This window comes from Hibiscus syriacus, unplaced genomic scaffold, assembly GCF_006381635.1.
Source record: "Hibiscus syriacus cultivar Baekdansim isolate YM2019G1 unplaced genomic scaffold, ASM638163v2 tig00111504_pilon, whole genome shotgun sequence".
In the NCBI taxonomy this organism is placed as follows: domain Eukaryota; kingdom Viridiplantae; phylum Streptophyta; class Magnoliopsida; order Malvales; family Malvaceae; genus Hibiscus; species Hibiscus syriacus.
This window is the reverse complement of record NW_024063107.1, coordinates 119,520-145,945: the sequence shown is the minus strand read 5'-3', so window position 1 is coordinate 145,945 and position 26,426 is coordinate 119,520. Positions and strand designations below refer to the sequence as shown.

At 34.2% G+C, this 26,426-nt stretch overlaps 4 protein-coding genes and 1 pseudogene across 4 annotated transcripts; 2 read left to right on the top strand and 3 right to left on the bottom strand.

The window, feature by feature from the left end:
* Nucleotides 1-429: 429 nt before the first annotated feature.
* Nucleotides 430-1,098, top strand: LOC120163993. The gene has a single exon (XM_039173771.1). The coding sequence runs from the start codon at nucleotides 430-432 to the stop codon at nucleotides 1,096-1,098; it is 669 nt and encodes a 222-aa protein (XP_039029702.1).
* A 3,243-nt stretch (nucleotides 1,099-4,341) lies between these two features.
* Nucleotides 4,342-6,047, bottom strand: LOC120164028 (translationally-controlled tumor protein homolog). Its single transcript, XM_039173797.1, has 5 exons — nucleotides 5,922-6,047; nucleotides 5,175-5,248; nucleotides 4,957-5,085; nucleotides 4,714-4,871; nucleotides 4,342-4,628 (listed from the first exon to the last, which is right to left on the bottom strand). The coding sequence occupies exons 1-5, from the start codon at nucleotides 5,947-5,949 to the stop codon at nucleotides 4,511-4,513; spliced, it is 507 nt and encodes a 168-aa protein (XP_039029728.1). The 5' UTR covers nucleotides 5,950-6,047; the 3' UTR covers nucleotides 4,342-4,510.
* Nucleotides 6,048-10,792: 4,745 nt separating this feature from the next.
* Nucleotides 10,793-13,130, top strand: LOC120163980 (annotated as a pseudogene).
* Nucleotides 13,131-14,298: 1,168 nt separating this feature from the next.
* LOC120163981 (condensin-2 complex subunit H2-like) lies at nucleotides 14,299-17,693 on the bottom strand. Its single transcript, XM_039173762.1, has 11 exons — nucleotides 17,245-17,693; nucleotides 17,037-17,136; nucleotides 16,817-16,923; nucleotides 16,588-16,730; nucleotides 16,052-16,490; nucleotides 15,792-15,961; nucleotides 15,544-15,717; nucleotides 15,358-15,453; nucleotides 15,083-15,184; nucleotides 14,811-14,969; nucleotides 14,299-14,698 (listed from the first exon to the last, which is right to left on the bottom strand). Exons 1-11 carry the CDS (start codon nucleotides 17,453-17,455, stop codon nucleotides 14,333-14,335), a joined length of 2,067 nt encoding a protein of 688 aa, XP_039029693.1. The 5' UTR covers nucleotides 17,456-17,693; the 3' UTR covers nucleotides 14,299-14,332.
* Nucleotides 17,694-23,679: 5,986 nt separating this feature from the next.
* On the bottom strand, nucleotides 23,680-25,483 carry LOC120163979 (probable pectinesterase/pectinesterase inhibitor 21). Its single transcript, XM_039173761.1, is given in 3 exon segments — nucleotides 23,680-24,419; nucleotides 24,495-25,083; nucleotides 25,085-25,483. Coding segments are annotated over 3 exon segments (1,674 nt in total). The 5' UTR covers nucleotides 25,469-25,483; the 3' UTR covers nucleotides 23,680-23,718.
* Nucleotides 25,484-26,426: the final 943 nt, after the last annotated feature.

Below are 26,426 nucleotides of genomic sequence, written 5' to 3'. Positions count from 1 at the left end.
TCAGTCAATTTCTTTTGAGGGTGTTTTACGGGGTATGAGATTTTATCTCACTGCGGTTTGTGGTACAAATGAGGGGGCTTCTTCGAGAGCTCTCTAGAATTAGTTAAAGGAGATGAAGGCGTTGGTTGGTTCTGCCCCTTGATTTATTGGGGGAGATTTCAATGTGTCGTTGCATCTTTCAGAGAGCTCGAGGCTTATTGAGAGGCCTTCGATGGAGATGAATGAGTTTAGTGAGTGCATATAGGAGCTCGAGTTGACGGACCTCCCCTTTACCGATCCCTTGTTCTCATGGTCCAATCAGCAGGATTCTAGTTTTATTGCGAGGAAGCTTGATCGAGTTCTAGTAAATCCTGCGTTGATGCTTTTCTGACATCGTTTGTGAAGTTTCAAGCTCCTAGTGTTTCTGACCATTGATCGGCTTTTGTGTGGATGGAGAGGTCTGTTCCTGCAAATAAACCAAAGGCGTTCAAGTTCTTTAACTTTTGGACTGCGCACCCAGAATTCTTGAAACTGGTTCGGGAGTCTTGGGATATGCCCGTGGTTGGTGATCTGATGCTAATTCTTTTCAGGAAATTAAAAAGACTTGAAAGGGTTCTGAAAAGGTTGAACAGACAGTGTTATGATGATATTTCTTCGCGTGTTGCAAAGGAGAAAAAGCTTCTTGAAGAGCAACAAGTCCTTAACTTTTCGGGGAAGGGAAATGATGAGGATGCTGCTAAAGAGAGGGCTTTTAGTCGAGAGCTTGGTGAGCTTGAGAAGATAGTGAACTTTTATAGGCAGAGAACTAAGATACGTTGGCTGCAGGAGGGTGATATGGGTACGCATTTCTTTCACTCATTGGTTGCAATGAAGAAGAAGCGTGAAACCATTCGGGTTCTCCATGATGAAGCAGGGCGTAAGCTTGAATCTTTTGAGGAAATATCTTCGGAGGCAGTAGAATTCTTTATAAGTATGATTGGGAGGACAGACTCGGCTGTGATGGATTGTGATATGGTGTTGCTTAGAGATATTATGAATTACTCTTTGCTGGCGGATGTGGCATTACTGCTAACTAAGGAGGTCTCTAATGAAGAGATTCGTCTCGCGATCTTCCAGTAGGACGACGATAAAGCGCCCGGGCCTGATGGTTATTTCCCTTGCTTTTTCAAAAAGGTTTGGGGGATTATTCGGATTGATTTTATGGCAGCAGTGCGATCTTTTTTCGACTCTTCCTTGCTCTTGCGTGCTTTTAATACTATAGCTATCGTCCTTGTCCTTAAAATTATAAATGCGAGTCGAATGAAGGATTTTAGGCCGATATCTTGTTACAATGTGTTGTACCACACCATCACGAGAATTATGGTGAATAGGCTATCTGAGTTCTTCCCTACTATGATTGCGCCTAACCAGTCGACGTCTGTTAAGGGAAGAAATAATGTTGGCAACACCTTGCTAGCTCAGGAGTTGGTGAATGGTTACACTCGGAAGTCGTCTCCACGTTGTGCTATTAAGGTCGACTTGTAAAAGGCATTTGATAGCGTTGATTTGGGTTTTGTGCTTGCTGTTTTGAAGGCCATAAAGTTGCCTGATAGGTTTGTTGAGTGGATCCCAGTCTGTCCTACTTCTCCTCGGTTCTCGGTGGGTTTTAATGGCACCTTGGTTAGATTTTTTTGAGGGCGCTAGGGGGTGAGAGACAGGCGGACCCCCTCTCTCCATACCTTTTTGTTTTGGTCTTGAATGTGATGTCTAGGTTCTTGGATTTGGCTGCAGAAAGTGGTATTTTTCGGTATCATTCGAAATGCAAGAAGATCCTAGTCACTGTCCCCTCTGCTCTAATGTGACGGAAACTCGCTCCCATTTTCTCTTTGGTTGTCCCTTTTCGGTTGAAATTTGGAAAAATGTTAAGTGGTGTTTCTCGTTGGGATGGGGAGGTTGCTTGGGCTTGCTCTCATGCGCGAGGTAAATCCATTACTGCTACTATTTTTCGCCTTGCTTGGAATGCATTCATTTATTTTGTTTGGATGGAAAGGAATAGGAGATGCTTTAGAAATGTGTATGAATCTGGTGGTACTATTGTTCATTCTATTAGGGAGGTTATAAAAGCTAGGATCTAAGAAAAGTGGAAGGGGCAACTTGATGAGTATAGATTAGTTCATTTGTTTTGTTCTTTTGTTGACGAGTATCTTGTTTGATTAGGTACTCCTGAGATTGTAATATTCTTTGCTTTTGGATATAAAATATATATTTTATCAAAAAAAAAACATGTATCACCACTTAAGGTTATTTTTTTAAATTATTCAAATTAAAATAAGAAAAAAATTGATAAAAATTTTAAATATTAAAGATTTACCGAATTATTTCATATTAAAATTAAATTGATACAATATTTAAATTTTAAAGGTTATTGAATTTCATTATTATTAGAATTATAAACAGGTTATTGAATTTCAGAAAAATATAAATATATCACTGAGTAAATTTCATTAAATACTATATTATATATAACCTAGAATTTAAGGATAAATTCTAAAATAGTTTAAGGATAAATTTACAATTTGCCCTTCCTAGAATTTTTTTTATTCAACGGTTAGGAGAAGGATATTTTTGAAAAAAAATAGTTTTAAGGGCATTTTAGTCCAAAGTCGTGGGAAAAGATTAATACCTAAGGGATTGGGGGGAATGACATTTCCGGTAAAAAGCCCCCAAAATACCACTGTTAGGAATGACTTATTACCCCTTATTGGGAATCTTTGCAATCCAAACATGGGTATCACATTCTAGAAAAAACTTTTCCATTAATAATCTTCTTTTCCCCATCCAAACGCGCACCCTAAATGTTTTGAAATCTCCCCTACAATTTTGAAACTTGACTAAAGTTTAGAAACATTACCTTAAAGTTTCAATTTTTTTGAAATAACTTAAATGGAACATGTTTGACATTTTGCATATACTAAAGAGAATAATGTGATTTTGTTTTAATAGTCAAAGAAATTATAAAGATTATAAAAGTGTAATATACATTCAAAACTTTCTTAGCCTATTAATAGCGTACACATCATGTACATACAAATACTCATATCCTAAACTTCTATAAGTTAACACGTACACCCTATAGACACTAGGGGTGAGCATTTGATCGAGCCGAGTAAAAGATTTCGAGTTATTCAAGTTGACGAGTCGTATTTTATAACTCGAACTTAACTTGAAAAATTTTCAAGTCAAATTTAAGAAATTTGACTTGAGTTATTCGAATTTCTATACTAATTTTTATAATTATTTATAGTATTATGGCAAATATTTATTCCATTTTTTTACTTTCTCGAACCATATAGGATATATATATATATATATTATATTCTTTTCACATTATAATGTTATTTAATATATCAAATACAATTTAAAATTATGAAATATATTCATAATATTATATTTTAATGAAATTATTATGAGGGTAAAATATTGATGAGAATATAAAGGAGTCATGGAATTGATGAGAAGAAAGAATTTACAAACAATTGTAGTCAAAAGATCAAATTGAGTAAAATGCAAAGTTAAAAGACTAAATAAAAAACAGAGTACACTTTTAGTAAAAAAAAATAAGAATTGAAGTTACATAGGTATTATATTGTTGTATTTGAGCACGTGGTTCAAATTTGGTAAAAAAAACTTAAAATAATGGATGAATTGAAAAAATAAGGAAAATATGAAAAATTGGGGCACTAAATTGAAAAATAAAAAGAATATTATCAAAAAAATTGAAAGTACATATATATTCTAGATCAAGAGTATGTAGTTCAAATTTGTAAAGAAATGAACCTAAAATGAAAAGGAATTGAAAGAATAAGGTAATCAAGGACTAAATCATAAATCAAAATACTTATTCAAATTTTCGCTTTTTGGAGTAACTCAAAATTTTAAAATTTCAACTCGATTTGAACTCAAAAACGAATTTATAATATGAGTTGACTCGAATAACTCAAAATTGAAAAAAAAATCGAGTCGAATCTTACTCTCCTTAATAGACACATGGGCTCACAACTTGAACTTCTGTAGGTTAAGACACATCCTAGACACAGTTGCTCAAACCTTTTGAATTTTTATAGGTTAAGATATATTTTACAAATACAACTGCTTAAATTTTGGTTTTTGAAATTCAGAGAAACTTAAATTTAAATTTTGGAATTAAGAGAAATTTAAATTTAAATTCGAGTTTTATAAATTTGTAATATTTCAATCCATAAAAGATTAAATATCTAAAATTATCCAATTCGCAGTACCCTAATAACAAAGTCATTGTAAGTTAACTTTAACATGAGACAATTTGTCCCAAGAAAAGAAGACCAAAAAACCATACCAATTATGTTAAAGACTAACAAAACATGGGTTCAAGTTATTATTAATCCATCCATAAACAATCAAAAACACAACATAAAAGCCATAAATCATAGTCTTAACAGTACAGAAGATAGAAAATAAGAGTAAAAAACAATGATAAAGTATGAAGCTTTAACAAGCTTGGTGCTTCAAAGCCTCAGCACTTGACCTCCTTCAATGCATAAGCAAAGTACAAAAATGTTGGGTCAGTAGCACCGTCCTTGTAGTAAGCAAACACCAAACATCCGTCATCGTGCATGCTCTCTCCGACGAAACTGCAAAAGGTTTCCCAGTTTTGATTACTAAAAACCAAGAATAATTCAGTAAAATACGATATGGGAATGGTAAGATATAACTCACAATTGAAGGTCCTTCAGTTTCGGAAGCAAATGCTTGATTGCTCCCTCAATGTTCTTCTTAAAGATTTCTTGCTTCTCCTCATCCAATTTGGGTGTCAAATTCTTGATAAACTTCTTCATGTTTGCGACAAACGTCTTCTTGTCAAAGGGAGGTTGCTCCTGCGAGAGTCGAACTACAATCTTCAGCTTCCAACTCAAAAGGTTCAAATACAAGACAATAGAATTCAGAGCAAAACAGACTAACCTGAAGCCTGAAAGTGTCGACAATGTCGACAACCTTCACAGCTTGATCATCAACACCCTCATCCTCATCTGCACCTTCAGCAGAAGGATTGGCACCAATGTCAAAATTAACAGCTCCTTGCACAACCCACTAAAAAGTAGCAAAATCAAAATCAAAGTTAAATTCCATTTTACAGAATACAAAACTTTTGAACTTAACAATTAAACCGAAATGCGAACCTTTCCCTCAACTTCCCAAAGCATCCCATTCTCGAGTTCCTTGTAGGGGAAGGAGTCAGAAAGAAGCTCGTCACCTGAAATAAATCAACATAAACAATTTTGAAACATATCTATAAGCATGATAACGAAAGGATCAGTATATTTCGAATTAACAAGCATCAAGACTCCTAGAAATTTTAAACCAAACAGCTAAACTTATTGATTTTGAATTTCATTACCTAAGCCATCGATAGTTAGTTCAACACACATGCACCTATGAAATCTCATTAAATTAAATAACCCTAAGCGTAATAGTCAAAGATCCATCAAGTCAATACACTTACATAAACAAAACAACACTGAATAAATAACACTAACCATAGTAGTAAAATATTAATCTTTTTTAGATTTTAAAAAAGAAGAAACTTAAAGATCCGTCAGCTAAAAAACACTTCAACACATTTTAATTGACAAGACTGCACAACATATTTCTGAGTAAAATAATTTAAAGATGTGAAACTTTTAGCTTTAAACCATCATGATTGCTAGTATTTCCAGACCCAATAGCTAAAATCTAAAATTTTAATAGGATTTCTAATTTTTGACGGATTAAATCTTACACCGAAACAAAACTAATAAAATAAAAACATGAATTAAACAAAGATATAATAAAACCCCAAAAGTCACAAAACCAAACCAAAAAAGAATATACAAATCAATAGAAAGCAAATCGAGATCGAAGGAAAAAACAAAACGACCAAAAATTACCAGAGATAAGATCTTGATAGACCAACATGATTGCTGCCTCTCTCTTCGAGGAATTGAAGCTAGAGAAACTTAGGTACAACTATGGAGAGAGACGCAGGAGGCGAAGTTGGCTAAAGAGAGCTAGAGAGGGTTTGAAAAGAGGAGGCGATAGCTATTTATAGTCGAGGGTGTCGGCTGAGGATTTGGGTTTTTTAGGTTTGGGCTAAAGCTTAAAGTTTAAGCTAAGGGGAATACCTGCTTTCTACTTTGTTTGGGAATAGGGATGAGTGTGTTCTTATTAACAGGATTGGAATAGTTGTTTATATTTTGTTTTTATGAAATCGAGTTTTCTTTTATTATTTTTCATTTTATAATATTTAGTTTTTCATTTAATTTTTAGATAAAAGTATCGGTAATTGTTTTTTTAATGAAACGTCGGCAGAGAGCTATTATTGAATTATAAAACAATGTGTTAAGTAGGGATACACATTAGATCTGAACTTGACGGGTTTCGATCTGATTCGATTAAGTTAAATTTTTTATAAAAAAAATTCAAGTAGGGATGCGCATGAGATCCGAACTCGACGGGTTTCGATCCGATTCGATCTGATTCGATTGGATTGAGTTTTTTTTAAAAAAAATTCAAGCTCGGGTTGGATCAGGTTTTTTCAATGTGATGTTCAGATTAGGTTCGGGTTTAAGGTGAAAAATACCCGATTCGATTTAAAAAAATAATTTTAATTTATATATTTTATGAATAATTCTAATAATATCACTCTATATATTTTTTTCGATTAAGTCACTACTTTTATTAAATAAAAATAATATTTTTATTATTTTAAGTCAGGTCGAATCAAATCAGATTTTTAAGTTATATATCATGTTAAATTCGAAATAGGTGAAATTTTATTTTAATCGAATCAAGTCAAAAATCGGGTGGATAATTTCTTGTTCTCGAACCAAATCAAGTGAACCCAAAATCTGACTCAACCTAACCCATGTTTATCTTTAATGCCAAGTGGGGCACTTAAAAAACATTGAAAGAAGAAAACAATAAAGACTTCTAAAAAAACAAAACTCATATAAAAACCATAATAAAATAGGAAAGCTCTCTGTGAAACCGACCTTTCCGTCCCTTGTTAAAGCAAATAAAACCACGAACGAACAGGCAGGGAAAGCTGAAAAAGCAAAAGTGAAATTGATCCTGACACCAGTCATCTCAAGGCAACCAAAGTCTTCTTCTACGGTGATCTAGCCATCGCCGATCTTCCGCTGCTTGGGAGGAAACCCCATCTTCTACCCAGAGCACATCTTCCGCAGCTGCCATCGGAAGGGTCGTCAAGGAGTGGGCTGCATGATTAGCTGATCGTGGAACATGGTGGAATCAAGCAGCTTGAAGAGTAGAGGTTAGTCTTTTCCCATCTAGTATCCATACTCCAATTTCTGAAAAATCAGGTACATTTGACGATAATCGCAGAATCACCGCCCAAGAATCAGCTTCGAAACAGACATGTGTGAAACCCAAATCGAGAACGAATTGGATTGCATGCACAGCCGCCTGAGTTTCGGTACCAAAAGCAGAGGTAACCCCTTCCAGTTTTCTTTGACAAGCTCCCAGAATTTGCCTCTCTTCATCTCGCACTATTACCCCTGGCCATCCACTATTATTTATTTGCTTGAAACATGCATTGAAGTTGGCCTTCACCCAAGGGGCTGGAGCGGGCTTCCATCGTACTATCAGCGAAGGAATGGGAGCATTGACTATTGTCTGCAGATTATTATACTCTTGGCAGTGATTCTTGATAAAGGAGGTAAATTCAGGAATTGTTGTGCTTTTTCCGGTGTGATAATGTTGATTGCGAGCGTACCAAATAGCCCACATTATAGTAAGACAATGACCATGATTACGATTAGGATAGTTATCAAAAACCCAACTCAACCATTCTTTAATAGTTCGTATGGAGTCTTGAGAGGGCCATCGAAAATTGAAGTGTGCCCAAATCTCTCTGATCTGTCCATAATCCCATAGCACATGTTCAATTGATTCCACTATGTCTGGGCACTTAAAGCAGCTGGAAATTGAAGAAATTCTCCTATAGTGAAGATTTTGTCTAGTTGGAACAAAATTGTGAATGAATTTCCAGCCTTGAAGCTTGATTTTTCTTTGACAGTTGCTTGCCCAAAGTCTCTTGCAAAAATTGTTCCTTAGGTTGGGATCAGTGTCTTCTTCCATCAACAATCGATAACCACTACGCACCGTGTAAAGCCCTGTTTTTTAACCTCCCCACACCCTACAGTCTTCCATCGCCACAAGAGGAAGGGGAACAGAAAGAATTTTGCTTTCTTCTATTGGGGAGAAAACATCATGAATCAGATTCACATTCCATGTATTGGAACCCAGATTAATTAAATCGGCAACCCAGTTCAATGTTTCAACCTTGGGACTTTCGATTCGGATAGGTGGAAATATTGGTAGCCAATAGTCATTTCAAATCGATATGATGGTGCTCGAGTGAACCCCCTAACAAACCCCCATTTCAAGCACTCCAAATGCTTCTCCAGATATGGGAACGACGTGCACCCAACCGAGCGTGCATGAAATCGGTATTTGGATAATACTTCGCACGAACTAAACGACTCATCAGTGAACCCACATCCGTCATCAATTTCTAGCCTTGCTTTGCTAATAGAGCAATGTTAACTTCCGTAAAATTAGCTGATTCTATTCCCATATGTAATGGGGTGAGGGGAGATAGGATAGTAGGCTGCCTCTAAACAGGTTGAGAGCAGCTTCCGTGGAAGACCTTCGGTAGACAGAATTATGAATTACCCACCGTAGGACTCGATCCCACGACTACAATGTTAACTTTTGTGAAATCTCTAAATCTCAAACCACCATTATCTTTTAAAGTACACAGAGACTTCCATGTGCCCCAATGGATCCCTTTTTTATATTCGGACATACACGATGTATTTTTTACTATTAATCTTTGTCGTTTATTTTTATTCATAAAACGTTCTTAAAAGAGGTATAAAGCTAAAACTATATAAATCAATCTTTTTCTTTGATAAAAAAATCAATCTTATATATATATTATCAAACCGACATCTAAAACTCAATATTTATAGCATTTCCCATAATTAGTGAATCATGAAATTAACATATAAACAAGAATTTGAGCTGCCTCCTTTACAGGGACTACCCAGCAAACATACCTTCAAAGCGAAGTTCGAATTTTTTTTATATATATTTCAATCATAATTTTTTATAAAAAAACTATTATAACATTTAATTACTTTTATATATTTTTGTCGTAACTATTTTTTCGTAAAAACAATTATGTATTATTTTTAAAAAATAATTATGACTTTTATTTTAAAAAATTGGTGATTTTGAGTTGATTTGAATAAATTGGATACGAGTCACCATTGACATTTGGGATAGGTAGGTCGAACACCTAAAAACGTCTTTTAAAAATAATATTTTAAGAAAAATCGTTTTTAAGATAAAATTCAGTCTGTGTTACCAAAGATTTATTTAAATGGATTCGAGAGTTAGTTACGTGTGGGGAAGGGTTAACATCTCACAGTGCCCAAAATTGGTAATTAAATCGTTTACACGTTGTCGTAATGGTGAAAATTACAACCTGAATATAAAATGTAATATTAATAAAAATAAATAATATTATTATTATTATTAATAATAATTAATAATGTTTTTTTTAAGATCCGGACAAAAATGGGTGCCTATAATTTTAATTAGATTTTAATAAAAATGTGGAATATAATATATGAATTTTAAACCAAACTGGGTTGTGAGAGTCATTCTTGCCTCTGCAGTACATTATCTGGATTAGTCGGCTAATAGATCAGATACCAACGGTTAATTCAAAAATATATGAATTTTAAATTTATATAATTTATACATATAAATTAATTTAACTCGATATTTACAAATTACTAAAACTATTTCAATGGCGCACCATTTGAGGTTTACATATTTAACAAATAAATAATTTTATTTATTAAAGCTAAAATTTAAATTGATACATTTATTTATTAGGGTAAACTATATGTTTAGTACTTAAATTATCAATTTATTTAATTTCAGTACTTAAACTTTCATTTTTCAAAAACCATACCCAACATTTAGATTTTTATTTCATTTTAGTACCATGCCGTTAAAAACTTAACAGACGGGTTGACATGACATAATTTTGGTAGATGGACGACCAATCTGAAAGGTGGATCACGAGAGAATGACGAGTCGACCGATATAGTCCAATTCTAAGGCATCATACCGTGGACCATGGAGACTGTATGATGATGAAATCATAAAGTCCATTTTTTATTTGGGGAGTTTGAGGCGTTTCACGTTCATGGGGTTGAAAAGGTGCATGCTGGAAAGTTTGAGCTTCATCAGCCGACGGATATGATGATCGACGAGTCCATTCGTTAAGTTTTTAACTGTAGAGTACTAAAATTTAACATGTTAGGTACTAAATGCATATTTACCCTATTTTTAAAATAATATAGGATGATTTAGATAATATTTGTTTAGATTTTTTTTTGTCATTAACAATGCACAAATCCTATAGACGTAACTATTCGAACACATGTCTTTAAAGGAGAACAACATTCTATTTTGGGTTATATATTTTAGATTGCTACACCATCAGTAATATATATTTTATAATAATAATAATTAATAAACAAATTTAATGACGAAATTGGTACTTCAAGTACTAATTAGGTAAAAGAAAAGGTACCAATTAGATATAAATTATAAGTTTTGGGGGCTGCAGAATAGGTTTACCCAAAAAAATCAGCTCAGTGTACAATTACATAGCGACATACCGCTCACGATTGCAAACAAAACATATTAAAAGAATAGAGAGAAATTGAATCCCCATCCTCTCTGCTCTTTCCTGTCGTATATTGGCTCTGAGATTTTTTTTGAAAAAAAAAAACTCCGAAAATGAGCAGTGAAGAATCAAAGAGAAGCATCACCGGAGCTCTGACGGTGAAACCGACAACCGATGAACGGAAACATTCTCCGGCACTTACTGCGGAATCCACTACTTCACCAGCCAGAAAAATCGTCATCAAAAGCGCCGACATGAAAGACGACATGCAAAAAGAAGCTGTTAATATTGCCATCTCCGTTAGCTCCCTCTCTCGAACTTTCATTTTTCTACTCGATTTTAGTTGTTCTTTATTCGATTTGGTTTCTGGGTTTTGTTCATTTGATCTTGGTTTATTATTAACTTTTTATAAATTTGATAACTCTTGACTGTTTTTTCTTCTTCTGGGTTTTTGATTAGGCATTTGAGAAGAACAACGTAGAGAAAGATGTGGCGGAGCACATAAAGAAGGAATTCGATAAGAAACACGGACCCATTTGGCATTGCATCGTGGTCGAAATTTTGGTAACCAAAATTCCCATTTAGATTTATTTTATTTACATGGATATACACAAGTTTGAATTTTAGGCAAATTGGTTTCGTTCAAGTAATGCTGCTATTTTAGATGAAATCACAGCAGGTCTAGGCTTAAAAGAGATTTAGAATTCCATTTACTTTATCTGTTTCTGGAGTTGTATTGTAATTGTTTCTTCGTTGCTATGGAATTTCTGGGTTAGGATCAACAAGTAATTTAGTAGATTTATCCCTTTCGATGTAAGGGAATACTCCGATTATTGGTCTCAAACTTTATCTGGTTCTTCAATGAATGATTAAGTAACTTTTGCGTTCGTTCGAGAGTATGGCCTAATCCGTCTGCGTCCAATCCCGATATATCTCTTGTTGTTTTATTTCACTATTTTTAGTTTATACTGGATTTCATAGAGCCTGGTTCCATTAGGGGTGCGAGTATGGCTGTTGGCCGTGTGTGGATTTACTCCCAATGTTGTCAAGGGCGCAAGGCACACTCTAAGTGCTAAGACCTCTATATAGCCCGAGACACGAGTTGGAAAGCTCGGTCTAATAATAGTTCATCAATGTGCTTAATAATCTATTTGATACCTCCAACAGCCTTGTTGCTATGCTATTTCCATTTAGTTGATGGAATTAATGTGATATGTGACATCTTTTTCTGTTGAATAAGAAAGTGGTTGGAACATGGAACTTTCGGCTTAAATGTCCCAAACACAACTCAGATTCGAGGAAGGAGAGGAGAGGAAGGGCCAGGGTTGGGGGATTCATGGGATGGAAGAGCGCTACTAGGTTAGATGTTCATTAACTACATTACAAAGATAGGTAACCAATATAAGTGAGATGTATATTACCCAAATATGGTGCATGTAACAATTCTATGTTTTTAAAGAGGCAGTTCTAGTTTTTCCGACGTACCACAGATTTTTATCTGCTATAATTTTGGGAACGCATTGGTAGTTTACCCTAATCATACTCGTTGGTGTTCCATCCAGATTAATGGATTGTATGCTAGACGTTATAATCATTGACGTGTGCTGTTTCATGGTATACAACCAATGTAAAATACCCGTATTTATAAACTTGGACTGATATTGGTACACTTCCTCAGTTCTTAGTTATAGTGCTACCGTATGTATAAAGTAGTTCTAGGTATCTACATCCATAAGGTGAATCGAGTTGCAGTTATTGTACTATATGCATAGATTAGAACATTTTCTTTCATGTTTCTTTATGTGATGAATATCTCCTTAGAGTTTTTGATCTCGTGTTTAGGTGAAAACAAATTAGAATGATAATTCCGTCCATGCTGCAAAACCATGTTGCATTAATATTTGTTTCTTTTATTTTGATGCAGGTTCGTACGTAACTCATGAGACAACCACTTTGTCTATTTTTATTTAGATCAGAAAGCGGTTTTGCTCTTCAAATCCGGTTGATCGTGTATTCGTGTTTGTTATAATGATGAAGAGTGGTGATCACGGTGATCTTGAGATCAAGAGGCTTTAAGTGTCCCAGCTGTGGTTAGAAACGGTATGTTTTAAGCCAAAGCATGCTTGTTTGTTTGTCTGTTTGTCAATCCTCTATCCTAAAATTCTTGTGCCTAACTTGTATATTTCATTACACCTGAACACGAATTTGAACCATAGATACCAATTACAGTCTGTTGACGGTATCTTCGGTGTCGCTCTTTTAATAATTTCCGGCCGTAGTTTTCTTGTTACTAAGATAGTGACAATGGCGTATCAGTATTACTCGCAAGGGTCCCTTTGGAGGGGTACGGTGTTGCTAAGGCACTTCGGCGACTTCGGCCACCGTGCATTCGACCAAAGGGAGCCGTACGGTTGTTTCGTTTCGACATATTTTGGATCAGTCTGTATTATGTCATAATACATAATAATACGGTTTTTTAAGTGATATTTAAAAGTTTATTAATCTTTAAATAAAATTTAGAATTTTCAAAATTATTTTATTTTTTAAAATTTATAAATTTCATATAAAGTCAAGTGACAGTAATATTTTAGAAAAAAATATTGAGATTTAACGATAAAGATTGATTAATTTTTTTAAATTCAAAGGCTTAATTGATTAAAGGATTTAACTTTTAGTTCAGTGATACATTATATTTAAGGAAATGATCTACTTATATTAGTATAGAATTTAACGATTTTTTCACACTTTTATAATTTTTTTATGATAATTTTAATAATATGATATTTGAATTTAATACCATTATTGCACAAATCGAGTGATTTCAGTGGTAAATGAAATGTCGTTATCTATTGAGGTTTCAAATTTGAGTTTCAGGAATGCTAGGGGAATAAACGTTAAATGTTAAATAATTAAGAGTTATCTTTGAACAAGTATTGTCTTGTACTTATTCAAGATTAAAAAAGATCATTGTATTTATTATATATATAGATTTTCAAATCAATTTAATCTCTCTATCAAATCTGCCTAAAATAATATTTTTTATTAACATATATTTATCAGATTATTATTATAATTTTCTAATTAATATGACCTCATTATAAAATATTATTTGTTCAAAGATAACTCTCAACGTTTTAACATCGAAGACTCACACCATTAAAATTCTTGGTGCATGAACCCAAAAATTTAAAAGATAACAATTCCTTTATTACTAAAGTGACTTAATTCGTAATATGTTTATTAGAAGTTTTAAATTACTTAATATATTAATTACATAAATATAACATAAAATTCAACCGTTAATTTTCATGATAGTGATAGAAAGTAAACAATTTGACACTATTATTACATAAAATGAATGCAAAATCTACAAAGAAAACAGGTTGTAATAGTAGTAGTATTGTTAATACAAGTCATTGGGACAAACATCCTAAGACTGAGTTACACCAATAATACAAAAACTCATACCTGACATTGTCACATAATCTATAAAATCTATGGTCAGAAATCTTCACAGCTATTCAGCTCAACTGTTGAATTGTTGCAACAACTATACCATGTTTTATGTCACAATGCCGATTGCAAGTCCACAGGTTCGACCAATCGAGACCTTCGTCTCCTCTTGCTTTCTGGAGTGCAACTTACACTGCCAAGCTTTGCAGAAGCTTTGTGATTCTGCTGTGACGACAACTTTGCTGAACCGTAATCTGAATCCGAGTTGGCCAGTAGACATTTCTCGGGTGAAGATGTGTTTCTATCGCCTTTTCTACGTTTTCTACTCAAGGGCATTTTGACTCTCTTTTTGGGCATTCGAAGTTCCACCCTTCTCTTGTCATGCTTGAGGAGTCGAACATGGAAAGGGTTTACGTTCGTATAACAAACAGACTCTCCGTCAAGTCCGCTTCGATCTAAATCAACATCTCCATTGTTCACCTGTATGACGAGAGAAATTTCATGTGAAAGTGTTACTACAACAATTTACTAACAAACTTCTATCTAGAAAGAAATGACTACAAAGATCTGCTTAGAAATGATGAAGAATTACCAATTGGAGAAGTGCGGAAAAGGATCGAGCAACATCATGCTTTTCTTGACCCTCAACAAGATCACCGTACGACACGACATCTCCTTTTCCGGAATCAAGCGAGAATTTGTCAAGAATCCGTTCACCATACTCATGAATATCAAATGGAGGACGTGAATCCTATTAAAAACAAAACAGCATCCTTAGTCTTAATCGCCAGGAGAAAAGAACAAAGCGATTATAATGATGTAAAACCAAAATCAAGAAATGGAATGAAAGCTAACTTTATTTACCTGCTCTTCCAGGTTGTGCTCGATATTCTGTTTCCACGATGAAACTCGAGCAGCCAGTTCAGTTTGCTTCTCGTTTTCAGCTATGCTCGCAAGCAATGCATCCTGCAGGAAAAAAATACACCAAACTTATTCAAGCAATTAATATCCACGCAACAATTCGACATCAAACCATAGTTCAATGCATATTTAATAGTGCCAAACCCGAGCTAACAGGCAGCAATTGCCGATCACCACTTTCCCTAATAGCACTTGGATATAAGACAGAGTATGCTTACCAGGTGAGAGCGGCAGAGATCTTCCAGGCTTGCTTGAGAACACGGATCTCCATTGTTAAACATTTCATTCTTTCCAAACTCAGCATCACCCCAATGCTATGAAAAAGATCAATAAATGAGCAACAGAAAATCTCACACTTTCTAGTGGCTAAATATAACAACGAATCAAATCACTGATATGCTAACCTTTTCGTTCGTGAAAGGTAAATCTTCATCCATAGGCATGTTCTCTGGCATGCTGAAATCGGGTCCACCAAAATCAACATTCTCATCATTATATCCATAGTCCTCGTTATCTTCTTCGAAACTAGGAAAAGCATTAGCAGCTCCAGTTCCTCGCCCAATTAGTGATTGACGAAGCTGAAACAAGCAAACTTGTTTTACAAATCAACTGTCCCTCACCTTCACCTAAGTAAAACTTTTAGTAAATATACCTTTTCATATAACGGAGGAGACTTGGATTCCCTTTGTTTTCCAAAGGCATTCTGCTGCTTCTCCCACATTTCTGTAAGTTCGGGACTAATGGTCCCATGCAATCTAGCGAGTGGAAACAAAGTAGTTATGAGACTACTCTTATTTACCGCATGCTTTCTGGAAGCTTTTACTGCTTGCCAAGGAAAAAGAAAAGACTATTAGGTACTGATCAAAATTATATAGGTAGAAAAAAGGCATGCAAGAAACCAAAATTTACTACCTTTTCTGAAAGGCCTCACTTTCAAGTTTCCGGGTTCATGGGGATTCAGAGGTTCCCATGGATCATTATTATCGTCGTCTGAATCATCTAAGTCTCTAGGTTCTGAATGCCTATCATCCATATCAAATCCATGATCTACATTTCCAAAGTCATCGGCGACAGATGGATCATGCCCCATATTACGTTCATCAACACCAAAATCGCAATCAGCCCTAGGAGTTTGATTAACATTAGTATCCGCATTCTTTCTGTGAGATGATTTACGTGCAGTCCCCCCTGAATGCCTTGTGGGAGACTGACAGGTCTTGCGCCTTGAACTGCCCTTATTAGTGCCATGTTCACCTTTACCAGCGACATTACCCTTCAAATAATCATCGACTGCCACCGAATCATATGGATCTAATAGAATGAAATCCTGGTAGAGATCATTTGTTGACAACTACAACCACAAATATGTGCATACCAAACAAAGAGTTAGGCAACATGGTTAGTAAAACTTCATCATACTATCAAGTGAAGCAATCAACTATAAATACCAGATAGGACTCTAACTCGCTGCCATCACCAGATGTGTCTAAGCAATCACCTTCAAGAACAACTAAATTCGCAGGGGGCTTCACAAATTGGTTAACCAGAGTGTCTCTGTTGGACGAATTATCTAAGCTAGTCTTCACTTCCACTGCAAATGTAAGCACTCATTTCAGCTGATACTATCAGTACAATTTCAATCAAAAACGGAAAAAAAGTCATTGGTTTAAAGGTCACCTGGGATGTCATCTAAGTCCCAAAATTTATCACGGTCCTCGTCCGATGCAGCATGTGCAGCGCTCTGTTCGGCCTGATCGGATGCACCATCAGGTTGATCTTGTTGCCTGTTCAAACATAGCGCATTTTAAAGGGAAAAATGCTTCATTTAAGGAGTAACCCTTACTGAAATGGAAAGTAAAAATATCGGAAAACAAAGAATTTGGGAACTTAAAGGAACCTCTTTTGAGAGAGAAACTCCAAAGCATGCAAAACCAAGTTGTATAGATACTCTACTTTCCGGCTATACACTTGAACTGAACCCTGAAGCAGCAATGCAGCTACACAAAATAAAAAAAATAGATGCATAAATATATATTAATTAGAAACCCAGCAAGAATTAAAAAAAAAGATTCATTTTTAGGGTGAATCCAAAATTAAGGCAGAACCTTCGGCGAAATTCACTGAGCTATGACCGTCATCGTCTTGGGAGCCAGTAATTTCACCGGAGCAAATCTTTAAGAGGTAGTCCTCAAGCTTTTTGGCAAGATCGACTTCCCAATTAGCTTCCAAATCACGCTCCGGCTGGACTCCATGGAACTTCCCAAAATCGCCACCGCCGGAAGTTCCTCCTTGGGGGTTGTTCTGTTGGCCGGTCATCTTCTTTCGTCCGTAGTTAGAGTTTGTTTCGGCGTTGACCGTGAGTTGAAATCATTTGCGGAGAAAACCCAGGGTTTTGGGGTGGGCAAATTAGGGGGTTTTTCCTGTTTGTTTTCCGAGAAAGTTTTGAGAGAAACAAAGGGAAAGTTTGGGACTTTGGAACAGCAAAAGACCAGCGCATATGGCAGAGAGAGAGAGAGAGAGAGAGGGGGATTTCAAAAACTTTCGAGGGGCTGTTTTTCCCGCTTAGTCGAGGAGTTTGCTTTTGCTGTTTCGTGAGAGATGGTAAGAATTGGGTCGGGCCGGTGTTTCTATGGCGGACCGGACGATTTGGGTTATAACTTAATATTACAAATTTTATTTAAATTTAATTATATATATATATATATACGGGTAAGATCCGCTTAAATTACGTAAAATTGATAAGTTTTATATTAATTTATAGAAATTAGATTTAATTAAAATTTATATTTCATAAATAAATATCTTTTACAATAAAACAATATCGTTTTATCTCAAACCCAAAACTCATAAATCTTAAACCCTAAAATCATTACCTCAAATCATAAACTCTAAAGCTTAAATCTTAAACCTTAACCCTAAAAAGAAAAAAAAACATTATTTTACTATGGGTTAAATAAATATTTATTTATAGGTTATGGATTTTAATTAAATCTAAACTATTAATTTATTTAAATCAAATGATTATAAATTAGTGCATAAATTTTACATGGTGTAAGTGGATCTTAACCCATAAAAAATATATTTAAAACAATAGAAATAAAGATAAACTACTTTTAAGATCCCTAAATTACCAATCCATTCTATTTTAATCGCTTAATTTATTTTTCTTCAATTTAATCTTAATCTTAATTAGAAATAAAAAATAAAAGAAATGAAGGTGAAACCTGAAGACAAGATATAGGAAGCATGAATTCAACTGAATCAAATTTAATATTTGATTTATAATTCATAATATCATATTAAGTTAACTCAGAAATAACCATGTGAATTATATCATTCGTTCATATTAAATATTTAAATTATATCATTCGTTCATATTAAGTATTTAAAGTATTTTTAGTTTTTCGTATGTGTTTAACGTTTTATTTGTTACCATTTTAAATGCATAATTAATCACGATGTTTTAAAAAAAAATTGTTAAAAAAATCATCCAATAATTAATCACTATGCGCCAGATAATGCATTCCCCTACAACCACGAACATAAGAACACCACCGATTCCTCTCGATAGCGGCCATAGAGAGGAAGGGCGACTCAAGGGATTATTGAGCCAAAACAAAGCCACTTTCGAAGCAGATACTACAATCAACCTATTCACCCTTGTAAAACCTGCTTCCACAAGGACCTCCAAGACTAGGTTAATGGCAAGCATGTCTAAATCTCCATCACTACACAAAGAGGAAGGCCCCGAGAACAATGCCCTTAACTCCCCCGAATGAGTCCTAAGAACACCACCACAACCTCCCTTCTCCTATTTGAAAACGCTGGACACCGTGAAACACCAATCAGACCCACTCAGAGAGAAACTATCCTCACCATTCGAAGGGGACCAAGAGGCAGACAACCGGATTAAACCTCATCTTTATCCTGTAACCATAAAATCCTCACTCTTACCATGAACAATCTTCAAGTCTTTAATCACCAATTTTAATTCATCCACCATCGCCCATTCTCTATTCAGGAGATCCCTACTGACGTCAGACAGAATAACGATTATCCTGTAGGCTAGTTCCAACAGATGATTCACAAGAGAAAATTCGCCCAAAAACCAGAGAAAAAAGTCTCTAGGGTTTAATAAAATATTATAAAATCAAAACTATCCAAAATCAGTCCACAAGTCGGACTGTTATAGCAAAAAATCTTGTTTATCGGAATTTTATCAAAAATAGCAAAATCCCGAAAATCACTCTAAATTGAAATTCAAAATAAAATAAGCAATCTGTAAAAAATCCGGCCGAAATCGGATTTAAAATGACTTTTTAATTGACAATCGAAATATTACCATAAATAATAAAAAAATATATAAATCTAGTGATTTGGAGGGAGAAACGACATAATTTGAGGTCGAAAAAAGGGCCAAAGTTATGATCAAAAGACTGAAGCACACTCAAAACGGCCCCAATGAGGAACATATCACAATCAATTCCCGCCTTTGCGCTGATCTGCCAACTCATGGTATCTCAACGCCATCAATATGCAATCTGACAGCTCAGAATTCTAGAGATAAGTCAGAGGATTTTGAGAAAATCGAAGTTTAGAGAGAGAGAGGAAAATCATAAAATGAGAAAAAAAAAGAATTATTTCTGAAATTAGAAAAAATTGGGTTTATATATTAGTTTAAATCTGGGCCTCTTGGCCGTGTATTTCTGAAGTTTAATTGGCATTGTAGTGTCATCCCCATATTTTATATTGTTCAATTTAGTCAAAATGTATAACGTAATTTAAGCTTTATATTTTAAATTTTTTCAATTTGATCCCTATATATTTTTCAATTCTTTCAATTAATATTATATGTATATATATACATGAATGTATTCAACTATATAATATTCATACATATAGTATATACTTTGAATTCGTATAGTATAAACTATATAAATATAAACTATAATATATAATATATAAATATAAACTATAGTATATACTTTGAATTTAATATACATGAATGTATTCATATACACACACACACAAACACACACATATATATATAAACTATAGTATATATTATATAAATATAAACTATAGTATAAACCATAAACTAAAGTATATAGTATATACTTTGAATTTATTTATATAGTTTATATATATAGTTCATATATGTAAACTATGTAATATATATATATATAAATAGTTTATATATAATTTATATATAATTCATTAATAAATTGTATAGTTTTTATATATATATATATATATATAGTATAAATATAAAAATTATATAGTTTCTATTAATAAACTATATAGTCTATATATAATTCATAAATAGTATATATATATAAACTATATAATTTATTTATATAGTTTATATATTGTTCATATATAATTTATATATAGTTCATAAATATAAATTACATAGTTTATATAGTATATAGTTTACATATTATATAGTTTATATATAGTATATAATATATATATATATATATATATATATATATATATATATATATTAATATATTATAATTGTTTTAATTTTTTCTCAACTTTTGAAATGAATGCAATTTAGTTTATTTTACAAAGTTTTCTTCATATTTTACAATTATTTCAATTTGATCCATTTGTTTTGTTTAATTTATTTAAATTTTTATTTGTAATTTTGTATTTGTTTAATTTAGTCCTTAAAATTATATTTGCATCTGAAATTGACCCCATACTTATTCATATTTTTGTAATTGACCCATAACTTTTTAAATGGGTATAAATTAGTCCTTTTTATATTAATTTCAACCTCATATTTTAAAATTATTTTGATTTGGTCCCTCATTAATGCATGTTGTTTAATTTATTTAAATTTTTATTTGTAATTTCATGTTTGTTCAATTTAGTCTTTAAAATTATATTTTTATCAAAATTGATCCATAATTATTTATATTTGTAGTAATATATTCTAAATCATATACAATTACAAATTGCAATTCAACGTTTACGAAAGGCGAAAAATAATTAATCCAAAAATAAAAAATGACACGACCTGAAGTTAATCCGTATTCGATAAAGATCAAACCTGAATTTTATATGTCAATGGAGTGACCCGATTTGAATGAGATCCGACTGAAGTCCATCCGAACCTAAATTAACATGGTGTTTAACTGCTCCAGACCTGATCCTTTTTTACCTGAACTGACATCGATCTAAACTGAAATTAACCATACCCGAACTTGAAATGAATCTGATGTCAAATCAACTTAAAAATGACCCAAACTAATTTGACGTGAACTCGACCTGATCCGAGTCGAACATCAAATTGAGCTGACACGACCTGTATCCGATTGTACCTGACCTGACGGGATCTGACTGAAACCTAAACGATTACCTGATTTTTACATCCCTAATACTAGACTTGGCAAACTTGACTCGAACCCGATTACTTGAACCCATTTACTTGACCCAATACCCGATACTAACCCCGAACATGATAATCAAATTTGATCTGATACCCGACCTGATCCAAAAATTAGTGAAACCTATATCAACCAAAACTGAAACTGAAATTTACCCGAACAAAAGCAACCCGAACCGAAAGCAACCCAAACCGAAATTAACCCGTACTGAAAGAAACCCAAACCGAATTTTAACCCAATCTGAAAGCAACCCAAATTGAATTTAACCCGACCCGAAACCAACTCGAACAGATTGAAATTGATAAAAGTTATTAAACGATAAAAGTTATTTTCAATAATAAATTAATTTAAATAAAATTGATAATTTATTAAAAAATATTAGATTTATAATAAAATAATAAAAAGTTTAAGAGGAATATAAAAGTAAGAATCTAATTGTAAGATTGAAAATATTAATAAATAAAGTTTACTTATCTTACTTGTTATAAAAATATTAGATTTATAATAAAAATAATAGAATGTTTAAGAAGAATATAAAAGTAAGAATCTAATTGTAAGATTGAAAACATGAATAAATAAAGTTGACTTATCTTACTTGTTATAAAAATATTAGATTTATAATAAAAATAGTATAAAACAACTAAAACAAAGGAAATAATATTAGATTTATAATAAAAATAATATAAAATTTACTTGTGTTACGACTAAAACTTAACAAATAAAGTTATGTATTATTTTTTAAAATTTAATAAAAATATTAAATTTATAATTGGAAATAAAAATTTTAATAAAAAATTTTTATTTCTTTACCTAATAGTTCTCATTATAAATTTTTCATACGATATCAATATAAAATTTTGATAACAAATTCTAACACCTATTATAGGATCATATTTGTGTCAAATTATCGATTTATAGTCTCTAAATGATGGTTTAATTCAAATTATTGAACGATTGTGAAATGAAATTAAACCTAAATAATAAAATTAACAAATAAGAAAACATATTTTTACAAATATATATTAATTACTTTATATATACTTGATTTTGATTAGACTCATAATCAATTCAACTCGAATTGACCTGATCTAAAGGTTGACCTAAATCGAAAATGAATCGATCCGATATTGACCTGACCCAAAATCTAACCGATCTGGTATTAATCCGACCCAAAAATCAACAAATCTGGTATTGACCTGACCCGATATTAACCCCCTCCAAAATTCAACCGATCTGATATTGATCTGAGTCGGAAAGCAACCGATCCAATAATCACGTGACCCCAAAATTTACCCAACCCGATACCCGACCTGATCCGATTCACCGTACACCGAAACTAGATTCAAACCAAATCCAATTCGATCCGAACAAAATTAAACCTAATTTAATCTAGACCCGAAATTACTCAACTCAAAATAACCTAACCCAGACCCGGTTCGAATGACCCGTTTGTCACCTCTACCTAATACAGGATTTGCTAAAATTGATACTTAACCAAGAACAAGCCTCAAAACACCTCAAAATCCTTTTAACATTCGGAATGAACTCCATTTTCGGCTTGATAAAAATTACTATGTCGTCCGCGAACTGTAAGTCGTGAAGGACTGATGAGGGATTATATTGCCAATTCCTTCAATTTCACCCAGAATTTTTGCCTGGTTGAATAAGAGATGAAGGGCCTCTGTTACGATGATGAATAAAAAACAGGGAGAGCGGGTCTCCTTGGCGGAGCCCTCTCCTCGTCCGAGGCTCCTTCGTAGGAGACTTGTTAACTAGTACTGACACATGTGCAGAAGAGATGCACGACCAAATCCACTTTCTCCACAAGCTCCCAATTTTTTTTTAAAATTTTGTATTCATTTATGAAAATATCAAATAAAATCATAATTTAATTTTTATAGAAAAGAACAGTAAATTTTTTAAGAATCCGACACTTTGGATCAATGAAAATTACCAAAGGCGCATAAAATTCTTGTCTATCTTCCACATTTATTCTTCTTAGCCTATGAACTTAGCCAGACCCTAACGCTTGATCCATTTTCTAGTCTATACACGATAACCTTACTCTCCTCCTTTTATTCTCATTCTTCTAATCAACGTTCGATCTTAATATCCACAAACGTTGCAAGTACGTAGATGCATAATTATTCATAGTTTTCATATGTAGTATGTTCGGAATCTCTATAGACCGGGGATCATGCCAGCAATGTAAGGTATCCCGGAGTTCTGGATCCAGTCCGCACCACGTAAGAACACACCGGCGGTGAATTGCTGGGCTTGAACTGCGTTGATCTTCTGGATACCTTTCCATTTAACTCTGTTGGTCTGGACGGCGCCCGGTCCTCGATTGTTGAACTCTGCGTACCATAGGGTGTCGAGGGCAAAGTTGCCCATCCACGGCATCCATCCGTCGCCCGTGACGATGTCGTCTAGCTGAGATTGCATGATGATGGTCCTCGAGTACTGTTTCCATGGTCGGCCGAGGTACGTCTTGCTTCTCTCCTTCACCGGAAGGTAGTTGGGGGCCCCAGTGAAGGAGCAGTTCTGGAGGACGAAGCCCGTGGCCTCGCGACGCTCTGACCGTCCTTGTGCGGTGACTATGCATTGTTGATTGTCGAGCGGCTTCCGTACGATGAGTTTGCAGTTCTGGTAGACTGAAGCCGCGTTGCCGAAGACGAAATCAATGGTACCGGAGACAGTGCAGTCCCTGTAGTATTGACGATGACTGTGGGAGTAAAGGGTGTCTTGGTATCCATCCATTTGACAATTATGGAAAATGGATTGATCACTTTGGACCTTAATGGCCACAGCTTGATGCTTGATGGCTCCCGCAGAGTTCTCGAATCCAATGTTCTTGGCCATGAATTTTGGACCGATAACAGCTGCAAATATTATTTCATGTTATTCTAATTTAAGTGTGAGTTCTATCATATTCGAATTTAACTGTAAATACTAACCAACGGTCGCAGTCCTGAACGTGGAAGTGCCATCGGCAAAGTTCAAACGACCGGTGATGGTGGTCCGAGTCGGTCCATCTCCGATGAACACGACATTTGACATATGCTTATCAACAATAACTTGTTCATTGTAAACACCAGCCTTAATGTGTATCACAAATGGGGAAGCGTTGTTCTTAGGGACTTCTTTCAACGCTTGATTGATGCTATTATATTTGCCACTACCATCTTTAGCGACGATGACATTAGGTCTAATCTGCGACGGATTTCGTTGCAATAACATCCGTTGCCTAAAACTAACCCACGAAGGGAACCCATCTTTAGCCATTAGCCGACGTTTAGCCCCGCCGATTGCGAACCCCGTAATGTTAAGATCACTTACGAGTTTAGGAATTTCAGTAACCATGGCTAAGCTGTTGCTAGTGAGCATCTGTGAAGTGTTCAATAGTTTTCTCATTTTCTCACCGGCCTCGGTCGATACGTTCACGAACCCGTCCAAGCATGTTTGTTGATACGTGATGGAACCGCTCATCCAAATCTTGAGGTTCTCGACGTATTCGTCTAGCTTGCTAACGTCGAATGCACCGAGTTTGGTCGAACGAGTTTTTGAGGTCGTCGATGGAGTAACCCATCAGCTCTTTGCAGTCGTCGAGAGCTTGACGAGACATCGGGTCTTTCACCGCGTCTTGAATGGTGCCGGAGTTGTTGAGAACCTTCTCTATCTCGCGGATTGCCGCGTGGAAACTCGCCTGAATGAGCGCCCTGGGGTCGGTTGTGTTGGCTCCCGCGAGGCTGTTTTCGCATGCATGTTTGTAATCGGTCGGCTGACAAATGGATTGCACCGCCTTCGTGGAAGTCATCGGCTCGTCACTTCCGCCTCCAGTTTTGCTGCGTGAAACACCAACCGCCACCGCCACCACCATGGCCACCAGTATGACCGAACAAACACCGATAATTGCCGGTGCTTTTCCCATTTTTTTCTCTTTGCTTTCGCACTAATATACTTTCAGAAGAACAAAGACCTTATTGAGAAAGCATGTAAGATTTTCTTTTTATTTGAATTGGGTATTTGAAACAATTGATGAAACTCTTTCTTCTATAGAAGAAAATTGAGAACATGAACCATTAAAAACCAAAACAAAAATGGTGATTTGTGGTTGAAAACATTCAACTTTACGTTGATTTGAATCTAAAATGTTGGATTTTGATTGGTCAGATTTACTTAACAGCCTAACCTCAGATTTACTTAACAGCCTAACCATGCATTTTTTAGAAAGGAAAAAAAAATTAAATATATTAATATAATAAATAAATAAATAATCAATTATCAGGTTTATTTAGTTGAATATAGAGTTCCTTTTTCCCGAAGTGTTAGTCCACGTATTTTCTTAACTAGTGTTTTGATCTCAGGTTCAAAATCTATTAATTTGTTTGGGTTCTACCTGGTCATAAATTAAAAACAAATTTAATCAGTAACTATTGTCAAAGTCTCTGAAAACGGTGTTAATTTGACAACCGTCGTTTTTCTGTCAAATAAAGTATCTTTAATCTCAAGAAATAATACAGGTAGAATAGTGAAAAGAAGGTCGATCCACGTGGACTCTGGAAGTATATGTTTCTAATTTGATTTTGATTCTAACCAAGAAACCTGTAAAAACAAATAATTAAAAAGAAAGGGGTTTTTGAAATAATCAATTAAACTAAAATTAAATAACTAAAGTGATAACAATAAATTGTAGAAAAGATGATTAATGAAATATAGCCTCCATCTTTGCCTTGCCTCAATCTTGTCTTGATCTGAAATAGATTTTACCTTAGATATTTATCTGTTACAGTCTACAAGTTCTATCCCTAGTAACTTACTCTTATCTCTGGTGAACTATTATTCCGAAGTCAATCCATGGAATACATCCCTTGATTGGATTAACAACA